We start from the raw sequence: 22,454 nt of genomic DNA, 5'->3' as shown, positions 1-22,454 counted from the left end.
GACATGAGGCCTTGTCTCAAAACAAGCAACCATTCAAAGACTGAGGTGAGTATCAGGGTGGTGCAAGGTTGTAACCCCAACACTAAGGAGACAGAGGGATCCTGTGTTTGTCCGGGGCTGCACAGTGAGACCCTGTGACAGAAAGAAAGAGGGGAGATGGAGGAGGGAAGGGAAGAGGATGGGGAGGGGGATGGAAATGCTTGATGTTCACATAAAAACCAATCAATACTTTGGATAGGAGTTGTAAAGATCTGTACTTTCTGTAGCCTGGGGATTCTTGGTTTATTTTATTTGTTCTGATGAAAACATTACTTCAAAATAAATTTTTTTTTCGGAGCTGGGGACTGAACCCTGGGCCTTGCGCTTGCTAGGCAAGCGCTCTACCACTGAGCTAAATCCCCAAACCCTAAAATTTTTAACATAAAAGATATCTATTCCTTCCTTTTCCCATCTTTCTTGTGTCCTTAAGAATGTAGTTTTTTTTTTGTTTTGTTTTGTTTTTTTTTTTTTTTTTTTTTTTTTTGGTTCTTTTTTTCGGAGCTGGGGACCGAAGAATGTGGTTTTAAGGGCTCTTGACTTCGGCTGACCGTTTGCTGGCCTGCGGTCGGACCAGGACCGAGCACTGGACGTCAGTGCTAGGAAGTGCCTGGAAGGCAGCTGGGCAAGGCTGTTTCTCATGAGAGTGGAGTGGGGTTGGGCTCACAAACAAAGAGGCAAGACAAGCCATGAAAACAATGGGGAGTCAAGATCAAAACAAGTCAGTGGAGTTGGGTGTAGAGGCCCCTCCTTTAGCACCAGCACTTGAGAGATAGAGGCAGGCAGATGTCTTTGAGTTCAAGGCCAGCCTGGTATACATACTGAGTCTCAGGATAACCAGGACCAACCCTGTATGGCAAAAACAGAAACAAACACATGATTCCGTGGGTAAAAGCTTTCGCTCGATGACCTGAGCTCAGCTCCCAGGACCCACAGTGGAAGGAAGAGCTGATTCCCAAAAGTTGTCCCTGTCCCTCCAAATGCAAGCCCTGGCATTCATAAACTCACACTCCCAAAACTATGTGCCAGTCACAAGAATGTTAACTTGTCCAAAGGACCTATGCCTTTAAGATTTGATCGTGGGGTTGGGGATTTAGCTCAGGGGTTGGGGACTTAGCTCAGTGGTAGAGCGCTTGCCTAGCAAGCACAAGGCCCTGGATTCGGTCCCCAGCTCCGAAAAATAGAAAAAAAAAAAAGATTTGATCGTGACTCTAAGAGGGATTGGGTTGCTTGTCTGTTGGAGTAAAACCCAAGTATATACAGGGACATTTTGAATGCTGCTGAGAATCTAAAGTCAAACAGGTGGAAAACAGGACTAGCAAATAAAGACTTAGACTTCGCGGTTCAATTAATAGTTCCAGCAAGAACAACAAAACATATCTTTTATGTTTATATCTTACACTCACTATTTGGGCTGTACGCCTGCTGAAGTTCATGACCTGTCTAAAATTCAGACATCGCTGGGCATCTTGTATCTTACCTGACAATCCCTCCCAGAAATGAAGAGAGATGGTCCATTCACCTCCCCAAGATGCATGCCACATCTCCCGTCAGTTGGTTAGCAACCCTTCCTTCTCCGGGCGGCTCTCTCTTTTTTTAATTGTGCGATCCTAATGACAGTTGCATCTCATTAACTCAGCCTCACTGAGTTTAGAGTTTTGATTATTTATGCAAAGGCGATGTTAAAGTATACTTTATTCCTTTCGTGAATTTAATAAGCCTATTTGTCATTGATAATACAAACAAACGGGAGAGAGAACTATTTATCCCCTTGGGAGACCACAAGTAGTGTAATTACAATGAAATCAGGAGCTGTCAGCGTTCAGGCTGTGAATTTCGTTTAATAATTACAGATCATTCTCAATCACAAGACAAGGTTTTACTTGGCAGAGGCGGGGACAGCCCGCTCAGTCCCTGTTCCTCGCTTTGTCCTACCTGCCCCAGAACATGCTGTGCAGCACGTCCGCTTGTCCCACTTAACCTGGGACACAGCGTACGCTTGTCCTAGTGTAAGGTACGTGTTTATCCTGCCTATCCAGTATGCAGTGTGTGCTTACCACAAAGTACTGCTGGGCTGTACGTATTCTGTGCAGCATGCTGGCTAGAGCCCCCGTACAGTGCTCACTACATAGAAAGATACCTTTAAATGTGTGCTTGCTGTGTCTGTGAATAAAAGCTGGTGTAAGTCAAACCATCTTGATTCCTGAGTATCTTGTATTTAATTTTTAAATCTTTAAATTACATTTGCTTATTTTGTGTGGGGATGTCATGTGTAGGGAGGCGTTGGTGCCATGAGCTACATGTGTAAGTCAGTGTACAACTTACCTCAGTGGATTTTCTCCTTCCATGGTATGTGCCCAAGGGATCAAACTCATATCCTCAGGTTTGACGGCAAGCACCTTTACCCACTGCGCCATATTGCTGACCCTCACATTTTAAATTTTTAAAATCATTTGAGCCCCTCTTTCCTTTATTCCAAATGGAATTTTTGGTAAACTTACTTCTGTTGCATAAGGATATTGGACACAAAATGTATTTCTGAACTTCCAGATGTAGTTTCTGAGGACAGAAGAAAGAAGAGAATGGTGAAATTGCCATAAACATACTGTGAGCTTTCTTTGGGTCCAGCACCATGGGGCTCAGCCTCTGTCAGGCTGCTAATGGGACCAGCAGGGTTGAGCACAACACGCACACACACACACACACACACACACACACACACACACACACACACAGCATATGCCTCAAAAGTTCCAATTCTCAGGTAACCTAGGTGTTGAAGCAGCTACAGCATCTGGATTTGTGTGTCTATGTTTGTGTTGTCCATGCAATGACAAAAATCATCTAATGACACACTTTCAAGAGCCTGACCCTGTCATTGGGAATGCATGACTGTGAGACAGAAATAAAGCCTCCCCTATCTCCAATGTGAGGCAAAGGAGAGAGAGCCTTTTGATTGGGTGCCAGTTGTCATTACTACTGTAGAATGTAATATGAATGGCTTGAAAATATGATGACCAGTTGCATAAGGTAAGCCATTCCTGAGTGACTGACGACCCCTGTGTTTGAGCCGTCCAAGAGGGTCAGTGAGTGCTGGCCCACAAGGGAAGTGAATGCCCAGCAATAGAGAGTGTAACAGCAGAAATGCCAGTGCTCAGTGTAAGCTACTCGTCTGCCTGGCCACAGAGATGGCAGAGAGAGAGGGGGAGAGAGGGAGAGAGAGAGAGAGAGAGAGAGAGAGAGAGAGAGAGAGAGAGAGAGAGAGATGTTCTCAGCCCAACCTATAGATTTTTCTTCTCTTTGGCAGAGTAAAAAGAGGGAAGGGGGAAAGATTCATAAGAACCAGGAGATTATGGTTAAGGCTTCCTGGAACCCAGGGCCTTGGGCATGTTGGGTAAATGCCCTACCAGCCAGCTGACATCGCCAACCATTTATCCATTTGTCGGCATTTTTCCTAGCCATCAATCTCTCTGTCGTTTTGAATATGTGTAAGATTGAAACAGAGCCGGGCATGTGGGTTCCTGAACCCTATCCTTTGTTTTTAAATGGCTCAGTGGATAAAGGTGCTTGTCACCAAGGCTGACAACCTGAGTTTGATCCCTGGGACCCACATGGTAGAGTGAGAGAGCCAGCAACAGGAAGACATGTGCTACCCGCCAAATGTATCGGGATGGGGCAGAGGGGAGGGGAACTATAGCACTGTGTCATCAGACTGTCCCTTCTGTCCCCCCTTGCCTCACAGCACCCTGGAGGGATACTATGTGGATGATGCCCTGCAGGGCCAGGGCGTTTACACCTATGAGGATGGAGGTGTTCTGCAAGGCACCTATGTGGATGGGGAGCTGAATGGGCCAGCCCAGGAGTACGACACCGACGGGAGGCTGATCTTCAAGGGACAGTACAAAGACAACATTCGACACGGAGTGTGTTGGATCCATTACCCAGTAAGCTGCTACCTTTTGGCTCTGAGGGAAAGAAAGCAACTGAGTTTTAAGACAATGTTTGGACTTCTCACGATAAACAGTAAACATGTATCCTCTTTGAAGCCATGATTAGCCTAAAGCTAAAGTTGAGAGTTTCTGAGGCCGGCCTACCTCACTGTTGCCACTTTGACTTAGGTTTACTATTAATTCCTCTTCTGAGTCATGCTGAGTATTCTTGAGTATTTACTCATCCGTGGGACAAACTAGTTTTATTGTACCACCAGTAAAGTGGGAAAAAAAGTTATTTTTCATTCCTTTGTCCTATAGAAAGAAGCAGAAGAATATTTCATTGTTGAAATACATATGGGGGATGGCTGGGTGTGGTGATGCCTTTGATCCAGGCACATAGTGAGATCTAGCACAGCCAGGACCCTGTCTCCAGAGATATAGGAGAGAGGGGAGTCAGGATCTCACCCTGTAAATTGTCTCACCTCAAATTCACTATGTAGACCAGGCTGTTCTCGAACTCATGGATATCCTCCTGCCTCTGCTTCTAACAGGTGCTTCTCTGCTTCAAATGCTAGTATTAAAGCATGTGCCACCACACCCAGCTGTTGCTTAACTGTATCCAGTGTCTTAAAAGTGAAATCGAATTCAGCAGTTTTCTGGTCTTTTTGGAGTTACTTCACCCCGCTGTTTGCTGGTGAACAGCAAACACCCTTTACCCCACCCCAATCTCCTCCTTGAACTCTCTCACCAGCTCACACTGTTCTCTATAAACCGTTTAATCAGCTAGGGAGATGGCCCAGCAGACAGTAGTGCTTGCTGAAGGTAAGAAGGACCTGAGTTCAGATCCTCAGAAACCAAGTAAAAAGCCTTGCTTGGTCCCTTATGCACTCACAATGCCTTCACTGGGGTTTCATGGGAGGATCTCTGGGCTTACTGGCATAGCTCAACTTCAGTGAGACCCTGTCTCAGGGAATAGAGCAGAGAGTGATGGATCAGGGCATCTAACACCGTCCTACACACAACTGGTTTTTATTTATTTTTGAGACAAGGTTTTCCAATGTAGTCCTGGCTGTCCTGGGGCTCACTGTATAAACCAGCCTGGCCTTGAACTCACAGAGATCCAGCTGCCTCTGCCTCCCTAGTGAAGGAACACTCCACCATGACCAGTCACACAATTGTTTTTTTCAATCAGTTAAGCTTGGCACAGTTTATGCCCGTGGGGGCCCAGCTACTAGGGGAGCCTGAGACAGAGGGCTTACGCCTGCAGTTTGGGGCTAGGGAGATGGCCCCACAGTTAGGAGCTCCTGCTGTCCTATCCTGAGGACTGGAGTTTGAATCTCAGTACCACATTGGAGGCTCCAAGGGATCCAGCACCCTTCCCTCCCCTAGCTCACTCCCCACACACTGAAATTTATAAAAAGAGCTGTGTCCTAAGGAAAGGATGTAGTTGAGGGTGGGGCCGATTACAGCCTTCGGCTGTCTGGAGGCTGTCAGTAAAGAAGCAGGCGTCAGTGTTGGGGGAGGCCTTGCTCTGGTCATCACTGTAGTCATTTTGGACTGGAGGTGGGATGGGAACACAGAGCCACAAGAGGCTTCTAGGTCCCCTCTGCTGCTAAAGCACTGGAGGTGTCTCTGGAGGGACATGGGCCTTCCTGGGGTTGACTGGACAATGCCTAGCACCCATCATAGGGACATCCCAAGCAGCCTTTATCTTGTCAATCCACACCCAAGAGAGAAATGTGTTGCCGACAAGCATTTGACCTGCCTTCTCACCAATCACGCTTAGGGGGAGCCAGCGAGCAGAAGAAACCAGGAATGACCTCTTCCCCATAAGTGTAAGAAACTTACTAATCTGCCTGTTGTCCGTGTGAGATCACTCCAGGAACAGCTTCTTCTGAAAATCTCCCTCTAATTAGGGTACAGAAGTTTTGCCAGTGATGTTTTGATTTTTGTGACAGTCTTGTGTAGCCCAGGCTGGCCTCAGATTCTCTGTAGCTGCAGAGGACCTCGAACCTCTGATTCTCCTGCCTCTGCCTCCTAAGGGCTGGAATTACAGGTGTGTGCCACCAACTCATGCAGAGCTCAGACTCAAACCCAGGGACTGGCTTGTGCTAGCTGAACACTGGCCAGAGGCACCATGTGCAGCCGCAGTAAACTGTTTGGGTTTAGTTTGATTACTTTATTTATTATTTAGAAAACCAAACGATTTCTGTTCTGCCAGTGCAAAGTAAGAAGTTCGGCTCTTAAGGGAAAGGGCGTGAGGCCCTAAACACAGACTTCTGCTTCAAATAAGCAGTAATGTGGCGGCTCCAGCTAGTTACAAGAATAACACACACCACACGCTAAGGCGCTGTGTCGCGGTGGCAGTAGCCTGAAGGCAGAATGCACAGAAAGAACCATCCCATTTACACGGCATTCGTAAGAATTAAGTACAGAAGGACAAAGAGCAACAACTGTCATCCTCCTGCATTTTCTGCCCATGGAAATGATGCTGCATCGTTTTCCTCAAAAGTACTGAGATTCATTTTAGTTTATAATCTCTCCCCTGCCAAAGAGTGGATAGACTGCGGCGAGCTGTGCAACCTGTGTGTATAAAGTCACTTGTCCCTGTCCCAGTGAGCAGCTCTGAGGGTCACATGAGTGTCACCTGCTGCTTAACTGGTCTTAGATGTTTGAGCTGAGGACATTAACCAAGCTATCACAGATGCCATGGTATCAAATTGTTTAGCAAGCTTACGAAGGACTTTGATTGGTCAGTTATGCATTAAGGACTTCCAGCAGAGAACCCATCTCTTGCTTCCTAAATAATTATCCACAACACTGTGGTAGCCCCGTTCAATTAAAACATGTTCGCGGGATGACTTAGTAAGAAAAGGTGTCTGCCACTAAGCCAGACAATGGTGGGTCCCCTGGGATCCTCATGTTAGAAGGTGAGAACTGACTTCCGCAGGCTGTCCTCTGACCTCAACGCATGCACCATGGCACATACAGGGGCACACACACACACACACACACACACACACACACACACACACACACACACAAATACCCAGCATCTGTTGATTACCTACTGTTAGACTGGCACTTGCCAGGACATAGGGTTACTCCTTCTTCTAAGGAAACGAAGCTAGCCCTTCTGACTGCCCAAGAACTAACTATGTAGGCCAGGCTAGCCTCACAGAGATCCTCCTGCCTCTACCTCCCAAGTGATGGGAATAAAGGTGTGCACCACCATGGCTGGACAGCCCAAATTAATTCTTAAGTCCATAGAGATTTAGGTCAGAGGTAGAGTGTTTAGCGTGTTCAAGCATACAAAGGTCTTGAGCCCTTCGTTCTCTCCCAGCTCTACAAAAAACAATTTTTTAAAGGTTTATTTATTTTATGTAAATGTGAATACACTGCCACTGTCTTCAGACACACTGGAAGAGAGCATCGAATCCCAGTATAGATGGTTATGAGCCACGAATTGAACTCAGGACCTCTGGAAGAGCAGTCAGTGCTCTTAGCCATTGAGCCATCTCTTCAGCCCAGTAATAATAATTTTTAAAATACATTTTAACTGATGATTTTGTTGTGTTATATTTTTGAGACAGGGTCTCTCTGTATAATCCTGGCTATCCTTGAATAGGTCAGATTGGCCTCAAACCCACGAAGATCAGAGATCTGATTGCCTCTGCCTCCCTAATCTTGAGATCAAAGACATGCATGACCACATCCAGCCTTAAGATTTTCTTAGCAGACTGTTGACAAGTGAGTTGGGCACTCCTGCAATTCCAGACATGGGGACCACAGTGAATTTACAGCCAGCCTGTTCTATATTACAAATTCAAGGCCAGGCTCAAAAACATAGCAAGAACTTTCCTTGAAATAAAAAACAAAAAAAAAAAAAAAAAACAGAAAGAGAAAAGGAAGACAGATGGACTATAGAGATAGTTTAGTGGTTAGAGCTCATCCAGAGGACCCAGGTTCAAGTTCCAGCACCCACAACTGTCTATAACCCAGCTCCAGTCCTGTTACCCTCTTCTTCCACTGCATACACAGTACACAGGCACGCATGCAGGTAAAACAGCTGTGCACACAAAATAAATTATTTTTAAAAGAAAAGAAAAAGTTAAGAGGTGAAACCATTTGACTGGCAGATAGTAATATCCTGCTATAGATACTTGTACCTTTTTTTTTTTAAGGGAATTTGAGACAGAAACAGTTTGTAGCCTAGACTGATCTAAAACCCACAATCCCCCTACCTCGATCTTTAGAATGCCGAGATTCCTGGTGTGTGCTGTAATAACATATAGCTTGTATTTCCCCTTAAATGTTTACAGTTCTGCTGTGAGTGTAACTTGTTTTTTTCTTAGATAGCCCACCAAGCCCAGGGCCAGTAACTAGTTCAGGATTACAAAGTATCCTTCTGTCACTTCCTCTAAATGAGGCAAGGGTGCCCCTGTGCATAGAACATTCCAGAAGCTTATTTGCACGTGGCAGAGGCATCAAGAGCTTTCACTCTTGTCAAAGGCTCTAGATTTTTAAATTTAAAAAAATCAGTGTTGGGGGCTGGGGATTTAGCTCAGTGGTAGAGCGCTTACCTAGGAAGCACAAGGCCCTGGGTTCGGTCCCCAGCTCCGAAAAAAAAGAACCAAAAAAAAAAAAAAAATCAGTGTTGGACATTTTTCATGGTGGGGGAGTGGAAGAGTAACGTCTTGAGCTCATACCCTACAGATGAATCTTTTATATAATATCTCCGTGTTTTGTTTCCTCCTGAAAGGATGGAGGCAGTCTCGTCGGGGAAGTCAATGAAGATGGGGAGATGACAGGGGAAAAGATAGCCTACGTGTACCCTGATCAGAGGACTGCGCTCTATGGGAAGTTCATTGATGGAGAGATGCTGGAAGGGAAGCTGGCCACCCTCATGGCCACAGAAGAAGGGAAGCCACACTTTGAACTGACATCGGGAAGTAAGTTAGATCTGCTTCCAGTGGGGTGACAGGTTGAAAAGGTTTCTTTCCTTCCCTGAGTAGCCCACTTTAGTGGACTGTCAGGTTTTAGCAAAAAAACAGATCCCTCTGCCCCTCCTGGGTTTATAGCAACAAAGGTTTGCTGTGTCCCTAGGTTCAGCTGGTCTAGCCTGGTCTGGGCTGGTAGGGCTGAGGCAGGCTATACTCCGAGCTTCTGGTCAGATTTGCTCTGAGTTTTATGGTGGGCCCAGTCTGAAGGCACGGTGGCCACGTTGGGCAATAGTTACTCACAGTGGCTCATAGATGTGTCAGAGTACAATCAGGTAATACAAACAGGGCCTCCCGAAACCTCCCCGGGGAACTTTCACTCACTTTATGTTGCAAGTCACATGACAAAGTCCAATGCGAGAGAGTCAGTGAAAGTGTAGCGTGTGTGTCAGGGGGATGTGCCGAGAAGTCACTCGAGGAGGCGCCGTGGGGGATTCAGCCAGTTCAGATGGCTGTACCTCTACACTGAGCACTGAGCACTGAGCACTTTATGCTGTTAAAGAATCAAATCAGAAAGACTTCCGAATCTGTATAAACAGACGAGCTGATTAAGCCTGGGAGACAGCTCTGTGGCTGTAGGAGCTTGTGTCAAAGGCCAATGACCTGCGTTCAATCTCCGGGACCCACGTTGTGAATGAAGAATCAGCTCCATTAAAAGTTGTCCTTTGACCTCACACGAGTATACATGCAGAGTATACATACACACACACACACACACACACACACACACACACACACACACACACACACATACACACGCAAACATGCTAAATATATGTAAAGCACTTTTTTTAAAGTTACCATTAAGAGAAAGCGGGAGCATTCTGTACTTTCTTTGTACTTTTCCGAGTAGTGGCTGTTATTCTAGGAGCTGTGGAAATAGCTCAGGGGAAAAGCGCTCGCCACCAAAACGTAAAGACCAGAGTTAGAGCTAAGTCCTGGGTACAAAAGCCATGTAGCACTGGAGAGGGGCAGACAGGCAGGTCCCCAGAGCTTGCTGGCCAGCTCCAGGCCTGCAAAATCGCCAGATTTCGAAATCATGTCTCAGAATCACAAGATGGATGGAACCTGAGGGCCAGCCCTGAAGATCACCCTCACACCTATTGCCACCGGCGTTCATACAAGTATAAACATAAATTCATACAAGTATAAACATAATTCATACAAGTATAAACTCATTCATTTAATCCCAAAATGAAGGGTTTTGGGTTTGTTTTGTTTTTTCAGTTGAACGCCTGCCGCTCCACCCCACCTCTCCGGCAGGTCAATGGTGGGCAAATGCAGAGGTCCATGGCTATCCAAGATGCCTGGTGCCTACAGAAGCCAGAAGAGGGCCTTGGATCCCCTGGAACTGGTGTTCCAGACAATTGGGAGCTGCCAAGTGGGTGCTGGGAATAGAACCCAGGACTTCCACAAGAGCAGTCAGCAATCTTAATCATGGAGCATCTCTCTAGCCCATGACCGTAGTTTTGGGTTTTGGTTTGGTCTCTGAGACAGAGTGTCTCTATGTCCCCAGTTGTCCTGGAACCTCCTCTGTAGAGCGGCTGGCATCAGACTCAGAAATCGCCTGCTGTCTCCCCAGTGCTGGGTCTGGATGTGCTCCATCCGCGCCCGGCTCACTACAGCACTTTAAGTGGGATCTAGTGGAGCGCCTTGACTTTATACTGGGGTTCAGACTCTGGGCCTCGCACATGGCAGCTAAGAGTTCTCAGCTGGGGCTCCAGCCCTCGCCTGGGTACACATTTAAAACTACCCACGAGGCAGTGTTTTGGGTGTCAAGAGCCAGAACTTTAAGTCGACTGATCCGATTCTCTCGCAAATTCCAGCAATTGCCCGAGTCTCGGTCTGGGTCACAATGTCTTTCAGAACGTGCAGTCCAGATTAACGGTGGATCCTCCCACTGCACATGACTTGATAAGAAAGCAATCCCTCACAGGCGGACTAGCTGCCTGGATTTCGGTTAATGACAGATGTCATAAAGTTGACAGCCAAGGATAGCCGTCAGTCACACTGTCCCTTGTATTCTGCTGCCTGCTTCTTTTACCAGCTCCATTCCTGGGCTCCTGTCTGTCTGTCTGTCTGTCTGTCTGTCTGTCTGTCTGTCTGTCTATCTATCTACCTACCTACCTACCTACCTATCTATCTATCTACCTATCTACCTACCTACCTACCTATCTATCTACCTACCTACCTACTTATCTATCTATCTATCTATCTATCTATCTATCTATCTACCTACCTACCTACCTACCTATCTATCTATCTATCTATCTATCTATCTATCTATCTCTCTCTCTCTCTCTCTATCTATCTACCTACCTACCTACCTGACTTCTGAGTTTGTTTAAGCCCAAGAGGCTGCTTGCCACAGATGCGTTGTGGGGTTGGTGAGAACGAGCTTCCTCTTCCTCCATGCCCAGCTTGGTAAGGCAGAGCTTCCTACTCCTGCCCACACCTAGATTCCTCTGGGCTCCCTGCTTAGCCTCACGGCTCTCCTGCCTGCCTCATAACCAAGTTGCCTAGCTAAAAGTCCCACTTTTGAAATCCTGAGGCGGTCTGATCCTGGGTCATCGCTGGCTGATTTGGATTTTCTACCTTAAGTTTGAGGCATTTATTTAGGTTGACATTGTGTTTTAGACAACAGGAGAGAGGTCGGGTAACCATGACAACTACTGAAGACCTGACTGACGGGACTGCTTAGTGCGGTGTTGGTGCTAAAAATAATTGGCTTTGTAGGAGTTTACCCCCAGGTTCCAAGTCTTGTTTCTTTGTTTTATGAACTCTCAGAAGTCGCCAAGGCTGACAGAAAGCCAACAGTGATTCTAGGACAATTGCAGGAATAGTCACTCACCAGGTTCTGAGCCACTGAGACAGAAGCCAAATGGCAGCTAGCATAGCATGGAAAGCAGCGTTGCTCTTAATTCTCTGAGGCTGACTTCACTCTCAGTAAAGGAGTCAACGCTGGGCTCTGCTGTAGATTTTACAGACTGTCTGGTATGAAAACCTCAGAGAAATTTAAAAACCATTATCCAGTTTAGTTCTAACCAGAGCAATCTGAAAAGTCTATAAAAAAGTGTTTTTGCTTAAAATTTTACCCAAGCAGATTTTTTTAAAGACATTTGAATAAAGAAAAAAAAATCAACAATCGGAATCCTAAGAGTTAAGTCTGATGGCTGTCCATTCAGACTTAAATTAAACCAGGCCTGGTAAATGCAAGTCTGGAATCCCATCCATTCAAAAACTTGAGGATTACAAGATCAAAGCCAGGCTGGACAACTTAGTAGGACCCTGTCTCCTTAAGCTGGGGTGGGGGATGGGGGTGGTTGGGTGGCGAGATAACCAAAGAGTGAATGGGCGGAGCCAGATTGGCACGAATGGCTGCTTGGCCCCTCCTGTGTTGGGGAGCACATCAGGTGCTCTGCACCTGCACTGACCTGTGGATTTGCCTTTTAGGTTCCGTGTTCCACTTTGATAAATCGACTTCCTCCTGCATCTCTAGCGATGCCCTCCTTCCAGACCCTTATGAGTCCGAGAGGTAACTATTTCCTTGTGCCTTTCATTGCACTGTGTGTGCCCTGGCGGTGGGCACCCTTGAGCTTCTGTGGCTCTCTGCTCAGGCTGGGCTCCTGCTCAAACCAAGCGCTTTTCCTTGGCACATATCCCAAGTATGTGTTTGGGTATCCTGAGGAAGACCAATTGCATTCTCATAGCGAGCCTGTCCGTAAAAAGTGTCTACAGTATCAGGCTAGTTCGTCTCGTCCTAGAATGAATTCTCTAGGAAAGGTGTTGGGTCAGGCAGTCAGTCATTTCCTTTCAGATGTCACCTTTCTCAGTGGGTTGGGAAGCACGCATGTAGACATCAGAGAACAACTTTTGAAGTCAGTTCTTTCCTTCCACCAGGCTTGTAAACAGTCGCTTTTACCCACAGAGCCATGTTACAGGCCCTGTCAAGGCTCCCTCTAGGGGACCAGTTCAGGCCCTTTCAAGCCTGACCTATACCTCCAGCACAAGTCCTATTCTCTGCAGCCTGACCTTCGTACCATAAATCAACTTCTTTATTCATAAGGGAAGACAGGGTAGAAAGAAAGCAAATAAGTACTCATGAAATCTCCCCACCATGGCAAGCCTGGCCATTTCACACCTAACCTACGCCATTGGCTGCCCTTTAGCTGGGTCTAGGTGTTCAGAATTCTCTTTATTCTCCAGCAGCTGGACGACCTCTGAGTAAGAACAGCCCCAAGCCCCAGGACAGGGGTTTATTTCTTGTTTACTTTCTGCTCCCATCTGAGAAACAAGCCTCCTCCTGGTCTGCCTGACAGAGCTGATCCCACAGTGCCACAGGCAGGGAGAGAACGTCCTCTTTTTCTGACAAGAGGTTCTGGCCCAGGGCCAGGGCTGCAGACCGTTTTCGGTGTTAGCCCCAAAGGACTACAGGGCCAACTGTGTCTGTCAATCCAGGCTGTTGTGAATTCTACATAGCAATACCCTCAAACAGTTTACCTGTTCGCAGGAGCGAGCATTTTGTATTATACTCATGGTTCTGAGGGTTGGCTTAGATTCAGCCATTTTTATTTGGGCTTCACCAGGCTCAGCCAGACTAGGCTGGGCTCCAGGATTCAAGTCAGGTTCAAGTCTGTTTCACATCTCTTCATTCCAAGACTCTGGCTAAAGGAAAAACAACCCCCGGGACATATCTTTTTTTTCCCTGGAGACAATGGAAACTGGCAGAAACTCGCCATGTCTCCTAACACCTGAGACCCAGCAGCAGGGCCGGCCTCCATGTTCCTCCAGCAGAGTCAGCAGGGCAGGTGATGCAACCCACCTGCACTGAAGCAAGTGTCATGACGTCACCTGGCAAAAGGGTGAGGTGCATCATTCTGTCACCTCGAAGGAGCAGAACTGGGGGAAATAATTCAGATTTCCAGTCCATAAAATAGCCCAGATTTTACAGATGCCCAGCCTCTAGCAGGGTCATCTGTCACGGTGCATGAAAAAATGAAAGATTTGTTGGTAGAACATAGGTTTTTATTACATCCACTCCACAGCCAAGAGTGCTTTTCTTGTTAAACTGTGCTTAGCAACCTTTTCACCCTGAGGAACAATTTGGAACCTGGGAGGCCTCGTGTTGTCTACTGCACAGACTCAGCTCTGCCTTTGAGCCCAGCGGTAGTCAGGCACAGCCTTAAAAAAAAACTGCGGAAGGCAACTGTGTCTCAATAAAACTTTATCAACAAGAAATGAGCAGCAGTTGGATTTGACCTGGGGCTGGCTGACCTCTGCTTTAACCCTTTGTGGGGAAATTCTTCTTGGCTATATCTCATTAGTAGTCCTTTTTTGTGTAAACAGTCCATCTTGGCATTTGACTAAGAAATAGACTTTCTCTGTTATCTGGCTTTGAAAAGTCTGGAGATGTTTTCTTGTCTGGTAAAACTAAAAACCATCATTAGCTATAAACATTATCTTCTTTTACAAAAGAGTATATCAGGTATGGGTGGCTTTAGGAACCTATAATAATTGCTCCTTGTTAAAGAAGACTTAAAGTATGTGCATGAGTGTTTGCCTGCATGTGTATCTGTGTAGCACGTGTGTGCACTGGCCACGGGGGCCAGAAGAGGGCGTCAGATCCCTGGAACTGTGTTACAGATAGTTGTGAGATGACGTGTGGGTGCTGGGAACCAAACCCAGGTCATCTGTAAGAACAACCATCTCCCTGTTCTTGGGGAAGACATTGTTTGAGGCCTGGGGATATAGCTCAGTGAGTTTGAGACCAGTCTGATCTATAGAGAGAGTTCCAAAACAGCCAGGGCTATACAGAGAGAACCTGTCTCAAAATAAAATGATAAAATAAAGAAATAGTTCCTGTCCTCATTGGCTCCAGAGCAAGTCTGAGGCCATTCTGAGCCGGATACTTCATCTAAAGAAACAAGAGTGGAGTTCAGTGTGAATACAGCTTTTACCGAGATTAAAGGTGTTCCTTCCACTCCTGTGGCTAACATATTGTGGCTTACTGTCTTGACCTCACTTCCTTCCATTGTTGAGTGACTGGAAGAATCTGTGATGGACTTGTGGTGATTGACGTGAAGTGACAGGTCCTACTGAGAAACTCACGGTTCAATTTTCATTATTATGTATGTATGTAGGGTTTATGTTGCCGACTCTCTCATCTCCAGTGCCGGAGAAGGACTGTTTTCCAAGGTAGCAGTGGGACCCAATACTGTCATGTCATTTTATAATGGAGTCCGAATTACACACCAAGAGGTAAGTGGGAAAAACTCGAACATCAACCTAATCGGTTAAAGGGCTTTAGCTTAAACAAGCCACTTTCATGGCCACAGAAGATAGGATAATGACACAGTCACGTGTTTTCTCTAGACCCTACCCAACATCTCAAATCCAAGATCCAGTCAGATTCCTAACAATTAACTAATGGCCTCCAATGTGATATGTTTTTAGAAAGAACCCCACTCCTGCTAACGCAAAGTCTTAAAATGGTCTCCATCTTTCCAGGAAGAGTTAGTGAAAAAAAAATCCAAACTCAAAAGCTAAAAGTTAAATAAGCAGGATCTGGTGGTGCATGCCTGTAGTCTTAGCACCTGAAAGGCCCAAACTGTGAGAATCACGCATTACACAGCGCTGTCCCCATTTGAGTCTCAGCCCCTGAAAATGAGTTCCTTTCAGTCTGTCCATCATCTACTCTCAGAATCGTCAGGGGATGTCAGGCAAGGCATGTACCCGTAGCCCCAGCATTTGTGAGGATGAGACCGGAGAATCATGAATCCCGGGCCAGCCTGGTCAGGGTCAGGGTCTTCTCTTGGGGGTTGGAGGATGATGCTGCAGCCATTAAAGTGTCTGCCTTGCAGGTAAGACGAAGCTCACCCAATCCCCAAGGCCTCAGTTTTAAAAGCCGGGCATGGTAGCCTATGCTTATAACTGTAGTGCTGGGAGCTGCAGTTAGGTGGGTGCCTGGGACTCACTGGCCATCCAGCCTAGCCTGCTGGGTGAGTTTTAGGCAATTCGAGACCCTGAGAAGGAAGGAAGGAAGGAAGGAAGGAAGGAAGGAAGGAAGGAAGGAAGGAAGGAAGGAAGGAAAAAGGTTTCAGGACAGCCAAGAGTAAACAGAGAAACCTGGTCTCCAAAAAAGGAAGAAAGGAGGGAGAGACAGAATGCAGGCAGGCAGACATCAAGAATCCTTGGGGAAGGACACTGAACTTGTTCTCTGGCCTCCCCACACATTCATGAAATGCACAGCAGCTCTTGCCTTTGAGACACAGTCTGTGGCATATTTTACACCTCCATGGATGGATCTGCTTAAGTGTCTTCAGCTCACAGGGTCAAGGACCTCACCGGCCAGGAGCAAGTCTGAAGCTTTCAGCGCAGCCGTTGAGCCCCGCTGTGTTCTGATGCGTGTGCCAGGCTCACAGCCAGTGTCTCAGGTCTGGGGTTCCATCCTGCCGCCATTCCAGTGGATAATAAGGGGACATTTCACAAAATGGGACAGTTAGTCACACAGTCAAAGCAGCTGGGCAGGCAAAAGGCAAGAAGGAGCTGGCATTCACACTGGTGACCTTTTGCCAGCCTTCCAGAAAGTCCTGGACATTCAACATGGAAAGGAGCTTCATGGGTAGAGCACCCCTTATCTGAAATGCTAAGGACCAGAAGCGTTAGGAATTTGGGGTTTTTAAATATTTGCTTATGTATATCATCTTAGGAATGGGACCTCTGTCAGAGTATGAAATTTGATGTTCCCATTCCCCCTGTGTGCATAGCTTAGAGGCAGCTGTTCTATATTTCATTGTGTCTACCTTTTGCCTGTGACAAAAAATGAGGTTGGGTGCGGTTTCTTCCAATTACATCATAGCAGCCTCTTCAAAAAGGTTTGAATTTGGAAGCATTCTGGAGTTTTAAATATTAAACCCGTGCTGCTTTATCTGAACACTTTTCAGATGAGGCAACAAAAACCTAGGAGAGATTAAAGAGTTTGCCCCAGGTCACAATTCAGTGAACTACAGAGTTCAAGGAAGGTTTGAAAGCAGAGGTAGATAGGCATCTGACATCGTTGTCACGGTTGCAGCATCTGACACCGTTGTCATGGTTGCAGCATCTGACACCGTTGTCATGGTTGCAGCATCTGACACCGTTGTCATGGTTATAGCATCTGACACAGTTGTCATGGTTGCAGCATCTGACAGCGTTGTCGTGGTTGCAGCGTCTGACACCGCTGTGGTGGTTGCAGCATCTGACACCGTTGTCATGGTTACAGCATCTGACACAGTTGTCATGGTTGCAGCATCTGACACCGTTGTCATGGTTATAGCATCTGACACAGTTGTCATGGTTGCAGCATCTGACAGCGTTGTCGTGGTTGCAGCGTCTGACACCGCTGTGGTGGTTGCAGCATCTGACACCGTTGTCATGGTTATAGCATCTGACACCGTTGTCATGGTTGCAGCATCTGACACAGTTGTCATGGTTGCAGCATCTGACACCGTTGTGATGGTTACAGCATCTGACACAGTTGTCATGGTTGCAGCATCTGACACCGTTGTCGTGGTTGCAGCATCTGACACCGTTGTCGTGGTTGCAGCATCTGACACCGTTGTCGTGGTTGCAGCGTCTGACACCGCTGTGGTGGTTGCAGCGTCTGACACCGCTGTCGTGGTTGCAGCATCTGACACCGTTGTCGTGGTTGCAGCATCTGACACCGCTGTGGTGGTTGCACTGTCTGACACCGTTGTGGTGGTTGCAGCATCTGACACGTTGTGGTGGTTGCAGCATCTGACACCATTGTCATGGTTGCAGCATCTGACACCGTTGTCATGGTTGCAGCGTCTGACACCGTTGTCATGGTTGCAGCGTCACCGCTGTGGTGGTTGCGGTGATGCAGGAGATGCCGCTCACACCCTGTGCAGTTGAGATTCTGACACCCACCTAATGGCAACAAAGCACAAACCACACACACTTCCATGGCGGGTTAGGAATAATGAAGATGAGAGTGACCACTGACCGGATGTCACATCTAAATGCAGTGTATCAGAGGAAGAGTCAGTTCATGGAGGAAGGGTGGCCAACCTGTGATTCTCAGGCTACCTGAGGCAATGGGTAACTGCAGACAGAACCTCACAGAAAGTACTAAGTTTACCTAAAGCTTAAGAAACATTGTTTGGTTTTTATAGTTTCTTTTTAAAGATATTTATTTTGTATATGTGAGTACACTGTCACTGCCTTCAGACACACCAGAAGAGGGCATCAGATCCCATTTCAGATGGTTGTGAGCCACCATGTGGTTGCTGGGAGTTGAACTCAGGACCTCTGGAAGAGCAGTCAGTGCTCTTAACCACTGAGCCATCCCTCCAGCCTCTTATTTTGTTTTTAAACTCAGTCTTTGGCTCACAAACATGAATTGTAGACCACAGTTGTGTCACAATGTCAGAAACTTGGACACGCCTTTCTGGAGTCTACACATTGCTATGCAAACACAACCCTTTTTTGGAAAAGGTGAAAGATTTCTACACTCTGAAGATACACCACAGTGTCATGACCATTTTATCTAAAAGCCCCAAAGGGCTATTCTGCTGTCCTCCCAACTTCCAACCTGATGCCTGATGGTTGTGTGGTAGGTGATAAGGCATGGTACGGAAGCGCCCAGGCTTAGAGACAGCCTCCTGAGCCACAGTTCCTCCACTGGAACAGAAGTGTGGACCTTTTAATAAAGGTTTTAAAAATACACTTATGACTGGATGGTGTTGGTGCACACCTTTAATCCAAGCTGGGGAAGCTAGGGCAAGAAGATCTCTGAGTTCAAAGCCAGCCTGGTCTACAGAGTAAGTTCCAGGACAGCCAGGGCTATATAGAAAAACCCTGTCCAAAAAAAAGAAAAAAAAATTGGAGATATCATATGGAGGTCAGACACAGTTTCCTGGAATAGGTTCTCACCTTCGGCTGCATGGCTCTGTGGACTGGACTCAGGTGGTCAGGCATAGGTGGGTGTGGGCATCTGTACCCACAGAGCCATCTCGACAGCCTCGCCTCTTGTTTATTTTTAGTTCGGGTCTGTCTGATCTTTTCGTGTGTCTCTGTAAGGGTTGGAAATCCTTTTCTTCCCTCTGAAATGAGGAGAATCCAGCAAGCAATAGGTTGAGCTCTCTGGTTGCACCGCCCTTGCGTGGGAAGGCGACTTGGCTGTCTCGCATGGTCTGCAGCAGCACTCTGACTATGACGTGTTAAGCTAAGTGAGTTCGCACCTCTGACACACCATGAGCTTTTGTGAGAAAGGCCCTCTTTAGCACGACTTCCCTGTTTTGCAGGTTGACAGCAGGGACTGGGCCCTAAATGGGAACACTCTCTCCCTGGATGAGGAAACAGTCATTGATGTGCCTGAGCCCTACAACCACGTGTCCAAGTACTGTGCCTCCTTGGGACACAAGGCGAATCACTCCTTTACTCCAAACTGCGTCTATGACATGTAAGTAGGACGCCGTGGTTGCTTGGATCTGTGCTGAGGAGGGCATGAGAAAGGTCCCTAAGCTTCAGATGATGGCTGCTCTCACAGAATGACCCAGGTGGGGGTGGGGGGATGCTGTGAACCTCGGCCTTGTAGTTTAAGGCTCCAGATCTGAGCAGTTTGCCTTCCAGCCATGAGATGAAAATGTGCTTTGAAAAATAGAAATGTCATAGAAATATGGTGGCTGTTTTATTACTATCCTTAGTTGCCCTTAGGGGTTTTGTTTTTTGGTTTAAAGATCACATGACAGAGCTGGGGAGGGGAGGAGCCGCTAAGTCATTCAGGCGCTTGCTGCACAAGCATGAAGACTTGAGTTCAATCCTCGCCCAGCACCCACAGAAACAGCTAAGTGTTGGGGCGGGAACCTGAAATCCCATCACTGAGGAGGCAGAGGCAGGGGGATCCCCTGGGCTCACTGGCCACCCAGCCTACCCTAGTCAGAGAGTTCCAAGCCAGTGAGTAACCCAGTCTCAAAAACAAGGTGTTGAGGACCACACCTGAGGTTGTTCTTTGGCTCCCACATACACATATGCGCAGGAGCAGACATACCCGCATACACATGTATAGATGTAATCTTATAGAGTGTTTCCGACGCACTCTAGCCTGTATAGTTCCCAAATAAAAGTCACGGAAATCTGGTAACTTTTTTTTTTAAAGATTTATTTATTTTATGTATGTGAGTGCACTGTCGCTGTCTTCATGCACACCAGAAGAGGGCATTGGGTTCTCTTACAGGTGGTTGGGAGCCACCATGTGGTTGCTGGGACTTGAACTCAGGACCTCTGGGAGAGCAGTCCGTGCTCTTAACCGCTGAGCCCTCTCTCTCTCCAGCCTTGATATTTTGATTAACAAGCTATAAGCCAGAAACTGAGCAGGTTCCGAGCCGATCTAACCTACATCCCAGTCGTAGGCCCTGTGTTACTTACCAACTGAGTCTTGCTCTGTTTGCTGTGCTTCATGTGTGTCCTCTGGGAGATTTTCTCTTGGCCACATGCTCATGGTCTATCCTGCATCATGGAGACTGCCTTCTCCTACCTCTTTCCTTCTCCTCATGGTCTCTGCCTGAGACCCCCTACTCCATCTCAAGGCCTGCCTTCCTCCCTCTCCTGCCCAGTCACAGGCTCTAGCCTTTTATTATCCAATCAGGGATTACTGGAGAGCATTCTTGGTCAGCACATTGGTCAATACAATGCCCGTGTCACCCAGCATCTGAATACACAGTGCAAGACCAATCTCAACACACGCTTACACCTGCATACACACGTGCACAGAGATTATGGGATGGCAGTGCAGCTCAGTTGTAGTGCATTGGCTTCCCTGTTTGGTGCTATGGCTGCAGCCCTTCTGCTGTGTGTGATCACAGCAGACATGTCCAGTGCACGACTCTGAACATCTCATCTGTCAAACCTTGCCAAGATTTGGGGCTTGCTAGGAAACATCCCAAGACTTGTCCTTACGATGCCTCAGAGGTCATCCTGGCAGTGACTTCCTTTCCTTGTCAGCCAGTAACTGGTACCTGGGGCTCCAACCGCTTCCAAAGGGCGAGCTGAAATGGCAGAGGACGTGTCATGTGAAGTGAAACTAACGCTATTATTAGTTGTGGGGCTTTTGTGGCTAGTGTACATTTGTCTAAAGCTCATTCCCAGCTGTGCTGGCATAACAACAGCCCCTTAAAGCCACGGTAACTAACCATCCGAACACCACTTAGACCCCCTCCTTCAATCAAGCCCCTTCTGTGGCTTCTCTGCACAGCTGGCTTTTCTCCCCACGGTGTTAGAGCACTGGAAACAGGAGACGTTTCTGTCTGTGCAAAATCGATGTCTGCACAGCAGGTTTTGTTTGGGGGTTTTTCTGTTTGTTTTCTTTGTGTTTTTTTGCTGGCGTTTCTCTTTCAAGCCCAGTGTAGCCAAAAGTCAGTTCTATGGAGGGATGAGAAGACTCCTTGAATAATAACCAAGTGTAAACCTCAGATTACAACTCCTGGCATCCGTGTGTTTCTCAGGCCACTGGCGTTCACAGAAACGAGAAAGCCCTTCCCTATGCTGCTTTACTGAAGTCTGTCACAAAATGTCCAGGGAACAATTACACAAGTAAATATGGCACATTCCGTCATAAGGCCCAGAGCTATGTGGCCCACAGGTTTGGGTTCCTTGCTACTTCTGTAGCCCTGAGCTCTGAGCATTCATTCCAGGTCCCTCTCCTTCCCTCCCCTCATTCCTTCTTCTTATGTTAGAAATTGAACCCAGGACCTCACACATGCTAAGCTCACATTCTGTCCATTTACCTGGCGCTACTCTGGATGCCTTCCCTGTTTCATCTCAGTCAGTCCCCCCAGGACCTTCCCATCAGTTACGGCTCAGGTCTAGAGGTAGAGCGACCCCGTGCAGTGTGCCCCCAGTGCTGTAACTCCTGAGAACAAGTTCTCTCTGTCTACTCAAACGAAGAACGTGCTGGATATGGTGGTGAGCAGCTGTAACTCTGGTGCCTGGAAGTCTGAGGCAGGAGGAGACTGAGTTCTTTAATCCCAACACTCGGGAGGCAGAGGCAGGAGGATCTGTGTGATTCTAATGCCAGCTTGAGACCATGTCTCAACACAAACAGACATCGACAAAAAACCTATCAGAATGGAAAGACACAGTGGGCATCAGAGTGAAGCTACAAGAACATTGGAAAAGAAGTCTCAGGTCCAAAAATTCAACATCGGGCTCCCCTCCCCCACCCCCACTAGATCTTCTAGAAGGTTGATCAAAGCTCCATTTCAGGAGCACTATTTAATTTTTACTCCGAAGTCATAGGATGCAAATTATAATGAATCATGCCAACTTGAAAACAAAATGGTCTGGCATGGCAGCCCAAGTCTTCAATCTTAGCACTCAGAAGTCAGAGGCAGGAGGTTCTCTCTGAGTTCAGAGATAGCCAGAGCTACACAGTAATACACTTCTGTCTGCTTTCCACCGCTGTGAACAGACACCATGACCACAGCAA

General features: G+C 47.1%; 2 protein-coding genes across 2 annotated transcripts in view; both read left to right on the top strand.

Annotated features, from left to right (window-relative positions):
• The window catches only part of Setd7 (SET domain containing 7, histone lysine methyltransferase), a 42,783-nt gene that overhangs the window by 17,055 nt on the left and 3,274 nt on the right, over positions 1–22,454 (top strand). Inside the window, exons 3-7 of the mRNA NM_001109558.1 lie at positions 3,779–3,980; positions 8,731–8,920; positions 12,422–12,503; positions 15,109–15,226; positions 19,273–19,430. Coding sequence (NP_001103028.1) covers positions 3,779–3,980; positions 8,731–8,920; positions 12,422–12,503; positions 15,109–15,226; positions 19,273–19,430 — 750 coding nt within the window. The remainder of the gene's footprint in view (positions 1–3,778; positions 3,981–8,730; positions 8,921–12,421; positions 12,504–15,108; positions 15,227–19,272; positions 19,431–22,454) is intronic.
• On the top strand, positions 15,239–18,840 carry LOC147996244 (uncharacterized). The gene has a single exon (XM_087640371.1). It carries the CDS (start codon positions 17,057–17,059, stop codon positions 17,879–17,881), a length of 825 nt encoding a protein of 274 aa, XP_087496497.1. The 5' UTR covers positions 15,239–17,056; the 3' UTR covers positions 17,882–18,840.

The sequence above is a fragment of the Rattus norvegicus genome, chromosome 2, assembly GCF_021556685.1.
Source record: "Rattus norvegicus strain SHRSP/BbbUtx chromosome 2, alternate assembly SHRSP_T2T, whole genome shotgun sequence".
NCBI classification, from domain to species: Eukaryota; Metazoa; Chordata; class Mammalia; order Rodentia; family Muridae; genus Rattus; species Rattus norvegicus.
The sequence above is the reverse complement of the archived record's forward strand: the minus strand, read 5'-3'. Positions and strand labels throughout refer to the sequence as shown.